Source organism: Sturnus vulgaris, chromosome 21 (genome assembly GCF_052056855.1).
Source record: "Sturnus vulgaris isolate bStuVul1 chromosome 21, bStuVul1.hap1, whole genome shotgun sequence".
NCBI lineage: Eukaryota > Metazoa > Chordata > Aves > Passeriformes > Sturnidae > Sturnus > Sturnus vulgaris.
This window is the reverse complement of record NC_142263.1, coordinates 3854454-3863676: the sequence shown is the minus strand read 5'-3', so window position 1 is coordinate 3863676 and position 9223 is coordinate 3854454. Positions and strand designations below refer to the sequence as shown.

The window sequence follows — 9223 nt, the reverse complement described above, 5'->3', positions numbered from 1 at the left end:
TCATCATCTCACACTATGGCTTTGGTTGACCACTAGAAGTTATGTTTTCTGGGTGTTTACCTGCAGCAAGATGAATGGAAGACGTCAGAAATCAACTCCTAGGGAAAAAAAAGAAAAACACAAGTAAGTTGAATTCATCTGGGCTGTGTTCAGCTCCAGAAAGCTGTCAGCAGGCTGTGGGTATGACATTAGGGTTTTTTCCCTGCCAGTGGTTACACACAGGGATAGCCAGAGCCCTGGGATGGCCAGGGAAGGGCAGGATTTGTGTGTGTCCTGTCATATTCCCAGAGACCCCTCTCTGCTGGGACAGGAGGTGTGGGCTGATGTTCACCAGCCAGAGCAAGAGCTGAGTGGGTTTATCATTCAGGTTCTGCCAATTCTAAAGAAGGAATTCATTTGGAATAGCTGTGAATAAGCAGTCAAATACTTACAGAGCTATTTCTCTTGGTTTCTTGAAGCACTGAAAATAAAAGAAAAGTCCTGTTATCTTTCACATTTCCTGGCCATGGGGATATTGTTACAAATATTGCAAGTACATAATGCCTTCCACATGAAAATATCTAATACTTGATTTATCTATTGGTAATTCTAAAGCAGGAGGTAGTTTGTAGCAGTTTTCTAACAGTGAAAAGCAACATTATGAAATAGAATAGAAAAGCTAGAAAAAACCAGGGCACTGCAGCAAACAATACTATTTTTTTCCTATGAAACTAGAGCTTTCCATACCTTAAAAATTGTATCTTTTCGAGCCACAATTCCAAAAAGTATTGTGAGTGAAACCACCACTGCAGCAGCAATAACAGCCTCCGTGGGGAAAACAGCTTTTTTATCTGTCAGGAAAGAAGAGGTTGGATATGTGAGAAATTAGTGCAGTCACATAACCCAGAACATTTCACAGGACTGTGGAAAGACTTTTCCCACAGCTGTCACTACTGAGTTAACTGGTGTTCTCTCTGCTGTCTGCAGACTGACTCTGTGTGTTAGTCCCTCAGAGAGAAGGGAGCTGAGCCTGTTTTTGTGAACTGAAGAAGAATTGAAACAGTTCCTGAAGAAGATCCCCCAGGCACTGCTCAGAAATAAGGCTTTCCAGAGGTACCACTGACACAGGTAACATTGACACAGGTAACATTGCTTCCCTCACGGTGCCAGGAGGGCAGAAGTGAAAGGGGTCTGGACAGAGGTGATTTAGTGTAACTTGCCTGAGCCCTGAACACCCAACCCTTGTAGTCACCTCTGGAGCACAATTCCTCCTGCCTTAAGCAGCTCTTCGGGCATGATAGAATCCTGTGGTCACAGTAAGACACTTCAAGTAAGACCTGAGGTGCTTTAAACCACACTTGAGTGTGCCCTGTCAGTGTGGGAAGTGACAGTGGGATGAGCCTGCCCCGGGTCACACTTGCCAAATGCTTTTGAGCAACAGGTAGAGGAGGAGGGGCCCTTCCTGGTGCTGTGGTCCCAGGCAAAGGTGCAGAGAGAGCTCCTTGCTGTTGCTGTGCCCTCAGAAATCCATGCAGGGAATTTACCACACTCCACTTACACTTCATAATATAAATGGATCATTGTCATTGTAAAAGAGAACAGAGTTATTTGTAAATCTTATTTTTTCAGCAGCAGCCTTGTTACCTTCAACTATGAGGTGGAAATCCTTTGTCCCATATCCCAGGGGTGATTCCACCACACAGGTGTAGGTCCCATTGTCAGACTTCTGCACTTTTTTGATGGAGAGCCGAAAGATCTCACTGTTCTGGTACACCTCGTGATGACTTTGCTGCAGGGTCAAGCTGTGGTTGTCCTTCAGCCAGGTGCTTTGGGCTTGAGGGTTGGATTTGGAGTTGCAGGTCAGAGTAACATCTTTTTCTTCTTCCACGTGGAGGGTCTCCTCTCCACTCAGCTGGGGAGGAACTGTTCACAGGAATGCAGTTCAACAGGTCATTAATAATGCTGCTCATAGAATCACAGAACCATTTAGGTTGGAAAAGCCTTCTCAAATTGAGTCCAGCCATTAACCCAGCACTGCCAGGGCCACCACAAAAACATATCCCCATGTGCCACGTCTACACATCTTTTAAATCCCTGCAGGGATGGTGGTTCCACTGCTGCCCTGGGTAGTCTGTGCCAGGACTTGATGACGCTTTCAGTAAAGGAATTTTCCTTAAGACCCAATCCAAGCCTCCTCTGGGACAATTTGAGGCTATTTCCTCTTATCACTTGTTACTTGGGAGAAGAGACTGACCCCACCTTGCTCCAACCTCATAGATGCCCACATTTAACACAAAATAAGTTCCCTTCACACATCCCTCGTGCTCCTTATTCAGTGGTCTAACACATCACAGTAGTGCAGCCTTTCCTGGTCCCTGGGAATGAGGAGGGCAGTCAGTGGCAGAGAGTGTCACTCCAGTATTTCCTCTGCCCTGACTTGTATCCTTGGGAAATAATCTAGGTGGAGGCAGGGACATACCCAGAATATCTTTCTTAAGGGCCCACCCACTCCTGTAAAAGAGGCTTTAGATCAGGTCATAAGCACCACTGTGGGAAGGGAGTGTCTTATCACGTGAGTTATCTCCTCTTAAATGCATTTTTTCTTGGTGAAGACAGCGCACAAAGGTGCAAAACACCGCCCAGACAGAGCTGCTCAGTCCACAGCTCCATCCTACCCCAGCCATTCCACACAGGAATCCACCACAGCAACTCACACTGGACGTCCAGGATCACAGACAGCTGCACAGACTTGTCCCGTGCCAGCCTGCACGTGAAGGTGACTCCGTTGTCAGACTCATTGACTGGGGATATGCAGATGTGGCTGATGTTCACTTTATTGCCAGCGTTCAGACCCACTTGCCCATCTCCACGGTACCAGAGCAGCTCCTCGGCCTGGCTGTTGTTGTGTACAAGGCACGAGAGGGAGATGGCAGGGACAAGCGTTGTAGACAGGGTGAAGTCAGCAGCGTGGTTATTTACAGATAGTTCCAAAGCTGCAGAAGAAGGAGGACAAGGACATTTAAGCATCCTAAGCCATACTCTTCCCACAAAAACTGCCCTGCTCACTTCTCCAGGCCTCAACCTTGGAGGAAGGATGAGACTTTTAGGTTTCAATCTAAGAGCTGTTTTCAGGTGGAATGTTAATTTCTGAGACAAGAAGCCGTCTTCATCTCTTCAGCTCCCTCCACAGTTACTTAAAATAAAAACCAGGCTTTTGCAGCTGACTGCCAGAACACCAAGGCCTAACCTGTGACAACAAAATGTCTGAAGCCAGGAGTGACCATGTGACAGCCAGCAAAAAGTCATTCCCATCCCATCACCTTCCTGCTGCCAATCACTGCTGCAGCACCACTGTGCTCACTGTTTGATACTCTGTTTTTCAGCTGGAGCAGGATGCCCTAGGGAGTATAAATGAGTTAATCGGCCTCTCAGCTGTATCCTGGCTGTTGCAGAGCTGCAGTTTGTCAAAGGTACAAACCTCAGGACATACTAAATGAACAACCAGCATGGGAAATAAATTATTGTAATGGGATGAAACTCACTACTGCAGCCTGGGCCATAGACCAGGAATTTAAAACATAGATTATAAAGGTATTAAGATCTTGTGAATATGAAGGAGTCTGAAGGTCCCTGTCTGAAGGTGTTCCCAGGTGGCCAAACCCATCACACTTCTCACTGCTTAGAGCAGGTTTGGAAACTGTGACCTCATCATCCCTGCTGCAATAATGGTGGAAAGCACTGACATTTCCCCATTCCCTTCTCTGTTACTCTTAAATCAGAGGCCAATTTTCAGACAGTCCTCTGGGGATGATCTCCAGAATGCTCAAAAGCTGGGATGCCGCTGTGTCACATCACCCAGCCCTGGGCAGTTTCAATAATTGGTGTGATGAGGCTTGGACAAAGCCAGGGTGGATTTTTTTCCATTGCTTACCTGTGGCCACACATGCCAGGAAGGAAATAGCAAGGATGGGCGCTCCACAGGGGACGGCGAGGCTGCGTCTCTGCTCCATCTCTGTGGGAGAGAGGGTCACAGCACTGCTGCCTCTGCTCAGGGCTCGCAGGGGTTAACCCCTGCTGCCATCACACACCTTGGGGAGAGCCCTCACACGGGGACAGGGTCACCAGGGAATAAACTGAAGCCATTGTTGCAGGGCATTTCCAGTTCAGAGCAGATTCAAGGGGGTTTCATGTCTCTAATCTCCATTACATGAGTTTGTTGTCTCCGATCACCTGTCAGTCAGGGGAACCCGTCTCTGGATCAGGTAGCACTGGACTTACCTTGGGAAGAGTCTCTGGAGAGGCCACTTCTGCTGGGAAATGCACAGTTCTTTCCCCTCCTTATTTATACGGTTGGAATTTTAATATTTTATGGTTGTTCAGTAAGAAATGAGTCCATAAAATGGGTTCAAGGCCTCGTTCAATCCCTGGATTTCTGAGCTTCCACAACGCTGAAGTATTTGCTGGGCTCTGCTGGATGTTTTATGAGACTTGCTGAGGCAATGAGTAACTAATGAGAGAGTTCCTGCATCAGCCATAAATACTTTCAGCCAAAAATAATACCTTATTTTTTTTCAGCTTTCTGGGTGTTCACAGCACTGTTTCAAGCCACAGGGATTTTATCCTAGATTATCCTAGAGCAGGAGTAAACTCTGATTTGTCCCTTTCTGCCCAAAGCTCCGTTGCCATATCCTCCTTTGAGTGGAAAATGAGAAAATTCACTGATTCAGACTTTGAACTGCATGCTGGCAGAGGAGAGAGCAGACACTGTCCTGTTCACCAGTGTGCATCCCCAGGCTGCTCTTGTGCTTAGCTCAGCTGTGGGCACCTCCCAGCACAGAGCAAAGGGGTCTGTCCCAGCTGTCCCCTCTGCTGGGACAGCTGTGCCCGGGCTGTGTGTGTGCAGGGCACAGCTGAAGCACTTGGCTCTGTGTAAATCTGTCTGAGGTTGCTGTTTGCACCTCAGCAGGGTGATGGTGACGTGGTTGCAAAGCACGGGGTCCTTGCAGCCTTTCAAACGTGTTGTCACTGCTGCCAGTGTCCCTGCAGGCACATCACTCATCAGGAATGGGGTCAGCAGAGCTATAAAGTGCATTTCATGAGCAGGAGGAGCCTGGGATGTGTCCTTGGCATTTTGGTGGATGCCGTGTCTCAGCTCAGTGGCACAGAGGTGGGCAAGGGAGAACTCCTGCTCTGGGGCTGCTGCCTGCACACACAGCACAGGAGCACACAGCACTGGTTATTTGTGGGGCTGTTGCAAACAAGGGTCACCTTTGAGTGTTTCTTAATATAACTTTCTGTGTTTATGGGTTTACTCTTAAAACCAACAAGGAATCATTCTCAGTTTAAAAAGTATATGTGTACAAAATTCCCTTGAAGAGAGAGTTCTCAGTCCCCCTTCTAGAAAACTGTCCTTGTAGAATTCAACTACATGTTAGCTTATGATTCAGTACAAACTTCAATCCAAATGCTTTTCCTAGGAGTAAAGTGATTTTTGTGGTTTGGAATTAAGTTGAGTTGAAATAAAGAGGGATTCAAAGGAATGGACTGGGGAATGGCTCATGTGCTCCCATCACAAATTGAGCCAAAGGCAGGAAAGTGAAGGGAAGTTTCTGCTCCCTCTGGTCACTGCATTGATTGACACTCTGGAGAAGAAGGAGGTTTTTGGAGTAAGTGAGAATGTATAGAAGGAAAGAGTGGAGTTTGGGAGTATTTATTTTAATGTAGAAATTACAGTAGAGGAAAAGATTGTCAGACACCAGCTGTTCTGGGGGAGGTTTTTTATGATGTGAGACCCAGCACCTAGTGGGAGCTGGGTGAGATTCTGTCCCAGCAGGTCCATGACAGGCAGTGAGGTGAGGTGAGCTGAGGTTTGTCTGCTGCAATGGCAGTGTCCTCTTTTGCAATGGGCTCGGGATCTGCTGAAGGAAGAGGGACTAGAGGTGTTACCTGGCCAGAGGCACTGAGAGGCAGCCGTTTAGACCAGGTAAGAATTACTTTCGCAATGGCTTTTTACGCTTTTCTTTTCATATAAGGTGTAATTTATCTTGTGGGTGTCTAATTACTGAGGTCTAGAGTTTTGTGGATTGCGTTCTCCACCTTTCCATTACGTTTTGGAGGGACATAAACCTCATGTCCCAGAATGCAAAGGAGCCACTAATGACTCAGACTGGGAGGAACCTCTTCAGGGAGGCAAGAACTCCATAACTTTCCACAGCAAAGGATCCAAGGCTCACATTTGAGGTACTTGGGTCTGCACTGCCAAGGCTGGATTAGACAGACCATGGGCTAGAGCCAGTAATCCACCACACCAGTTCCTGCTTGTCATCCTTATGGCAACACTGCACCAACAAACCCAGAATAAGACTGTTGTTAAATATGACTCTGAACAGCCTCAAAGGAATTAATTAATAAGCACCAGTCTATTCCTGGGTGTAATCCAAGCCTTAGAAACCTGAGAAGAGAAGATTTAGAATGTGATAGAGATTGAGCAGAAGTCTTTTTTCCATCGAGTCTCTTAACTTCCAACTCCAAACTTCCCAGCAGTTTGGGCTCTGTGTGGATCTCCTCAGTGCCTGCAGGAGCAGGGAGCACAATTCCTAATCATCTCATCACTGGCAGATGAGATCTTGATTTATACTCAGCAGAGTTATGAAGGCTGATAGTTGCTCCTGGAGTCGGGGGCATGGCAGGATGTGCACAGACGTGTGGAAACCCAGGATGGTATCTATGGTTTTGTCAAGCAAACAAAGGCTGAAACGTGGCTGTAATCCTGCTCCAGAAAACATGGTTCTGCAACAGTGCCTGAGGCTCTGCTCTAAGGCTGGTCCTATCTTCCGACTCCTTGTGGTTCCCCACTTCTAATCCTTTCTTAATATGTGGTGCTACATATTTTGCAATATTTCCATTGTTGGAGGATGACTGTAACACCCAAACCCAGTGCCTATCCTTGCCAAATAACTGGGCTGGAAAGCGAGGCTGTCAGGGAATGCTGCTTGAACTTTCTCAGCACTCCTGTTCCCTCCCACAAAACCTATTTTTCTCTAGTATAAACATTATTGAAATGTGATGTGCCCTGATTTCTCCCAGCCTAGACCCAGCATATTTCTCACTGGTGAGATGGACAGATCTCAAGTATTTTTTTCATAAATTTGTTAGTAAATCTATTTTCTGATGATTTTTAAATAAATGTTCACATGCTGTTCCACTGAACACAGAGGAATGATGAGTGAACTTTATCTTTGGGAAAGAATAGGAATAATTAAAGAAGCACTAAACCAGTGAATCGTGTGAAATTTTAAAATAAATTCAAATGAAAAGTAGGCATTAGTGAAGAAACAGATCCTGGGATCAATAAAGCAGAAGAGAAGCCCTCAGGAAGGTGAGGCTCCAGCACAAATGTTGGACGTGGATGCCACCTGCTGGGTACCCACCCACGGAAATTCAAAGAGCAAAGTCACCTGGGAGCGCTGGAAACCGGATGAGATCCCTGTGATGACCTGGGCAGGAGCTCAGGGGCAGTAAATCCTGCAGAAGGCTGAAGCCACACTCATGACTGGGGAGGATGCTAAACCTGGTGCTTGTTTCATGCTGATGGCCAGAACAGGTCATTCCTGAACAGAATTTCCAGCTGCTTCTCCTTCAAGACTGTATTTTGCTGTGGCTGCTCTACAGGCTGGACTCAGATATTTTTGTCTACCTAGGAACTTTCATCACCAGTGGGATTTCTTGGAAGTGCTCTGCTGGAAAACCAAGTGGTGATTTGATCTTGTGAAGTGCTGCCAAACAATATTAGCAGTTTTAACTTCCCTGCTGTGGGGTCATCCCTCGCTCCCTCTGCGAGGAATCTGCAAGGATTGAGCTGCTCCATCTTTCCAGTTCATAGGGCACCATTTGCTGCCTATCCAGGAGAAATTCCATGGTTGGAAGCAGTGTGGAGTGTGGTGAGGCAAAAGCCACAGCTCCCGAGTAACCACCTTTTTGATTGGCACAAGGCAGAGATGAGGAGGAGGAGGAGGAAAGGGAGGAGGAAGAGAAGGAGGAGGCAGGTCAGTCCCGAACTCTCTGGTATTTGCTCACTCAGGGATGTGGAAGTGAGAGCTCTCTGGGCTGGCCCAAGGAAATGTGAAGGGTTTGTTGTTACTGGCTGATGAGCAAATGAGCTGGTGACTCATGAGCCTTTGCCACATGCTGCTTTTACAATTGGCCTGCTGGAGTTCCAGACAACTGGGCTTTTATCAGCCAGAAAGGGAAATGAGCTCACTTACTATGGGTAAATCCAGAGCAATTCATTTGTAGACTGAGGACTTAGAACTATATAATGGTGATCACTTCCAAGACAGCCAAATTCTCTCTTGACATTCCTCTTCTCTTTTGGTTTAAGAACGTCCTGATGACCAAGGTCTTTTGGCTTTTCCAGTTTAATTTTATCTGGGGTATCTTTTTGATGGATAACCCTTGTTCCTGCTTGTTCCTCTCCTAATGATTGTGCTGAACAGATGAGCCCCTAGAAAGAGAAGCAAATTTACTCTCCTTGGAGCCTTTTTGATGCTGTACCAGGCTTGGCTCACACACGAGTTTGCATCATCTGATCTCATGTGCAAAGGATCCTGGAATGCAGTGAGATGAAGGAGTCATAGCACTGATGGTTCCCCTGAAAATCAGTTTTATGTGCTAGACTTGGGCCTTGTGTTTCCAACAGGAAATGCCAGAGCTGGGAAGCAGATGTGTACATGAGATATTACTGAAAAGTTAAACAAGAATTTGCAGGAGTCAGCTGTTGGAGATGGACAGTTTCATTGTTTTATGGATTACAAAGTGATTTTTGCAGAGCAAGGTGTCCTGCCTTTAGTCCTTACCTGCTCCACAAAGGGAATTTGATGGAGGAAACCCCAAAGCACTGTTTATATCTCTTTTGAGGCTCATGGCTCTACAGTCACAGCCATATGCAATGCAAACATCACACTGTTGGAATGTCTTTAATCCCCAGAGGTCCGATCTGAGCAGGCAGGTCGCTCAGGCCCGGAGAAGACGGAGGCATCAGAAGCAACACCTTGTGCCCCGTGACCCACAACTTGTCACCGTGGAACAGCTCATGCAGGGGCGTTCGTGAGGGCAGACAGCGAGCGCGGAGAGCCAAAGGCCGCATTGGCCCGAGGGAGGACAGAAGCCCCGCTGCCCTCGGAGCCCCCTGTGCGGGGAGCCCGAGTGACTCCGCTCCGTTCCGGCTGAGCTTCGCGCCGGGGCC

General features: G+C 47.1%; 1 protein-coding gene across 1 annotated transcript; it reads right to left on the bottom strand.

Moving 5' to 3' along the window:
- Window positions 1–338: 338 nt before the first annotated feature.
- On the bottom strand, window positions 339–4004 carry TMIGD1 (transmembrane and immunoglobulin domain containing 1). Its single transcript, XM_014876550.2, has 5 exons — window positions 3911–4004; window positions 2694–2972; window positions 1624–1902; window positions 727–830; window positions 339–460 (listed from the first exon to the last, which is right to left on the bottom strand). Exons 1-5 carry the CDS (start codon window positions 3987–3989, stop codon window positions 428–430), a joined length of 774 nt encoding a protein of 257 aa, XP_014732036.2. The 5' UTR covers window positions 3990–4004; the 3' UTR covers window positions 339–427.
- Between the last annotated feature and the right edge of the window lie 5219 nt (window positions 4005–9223).

Coding starts and splice junctions, on each gene's coding strand:
- TMIGD1 (XM_014876550.2), bottom strand. CDS start 3,989: ATGGAGCAGAGACGCAGCCTCGCCGTCCCCTGTGGAGCGCCCATCCTT. Junction 2,973..3,910: donor CCTGGCATGTGTGGCCACAG/GTAAGCAATGGA, acceptor CTTCTTCTGCAG/CTTTGGAACTATCTGTAAAT. Junction 1,903..2,693: donor TGTGATCCTGGACGTCCAGT/GTGAGTTGCTGT, acceptor TCCTGTGAACAG/TTCCTCCCCAGCTGAGTGGA.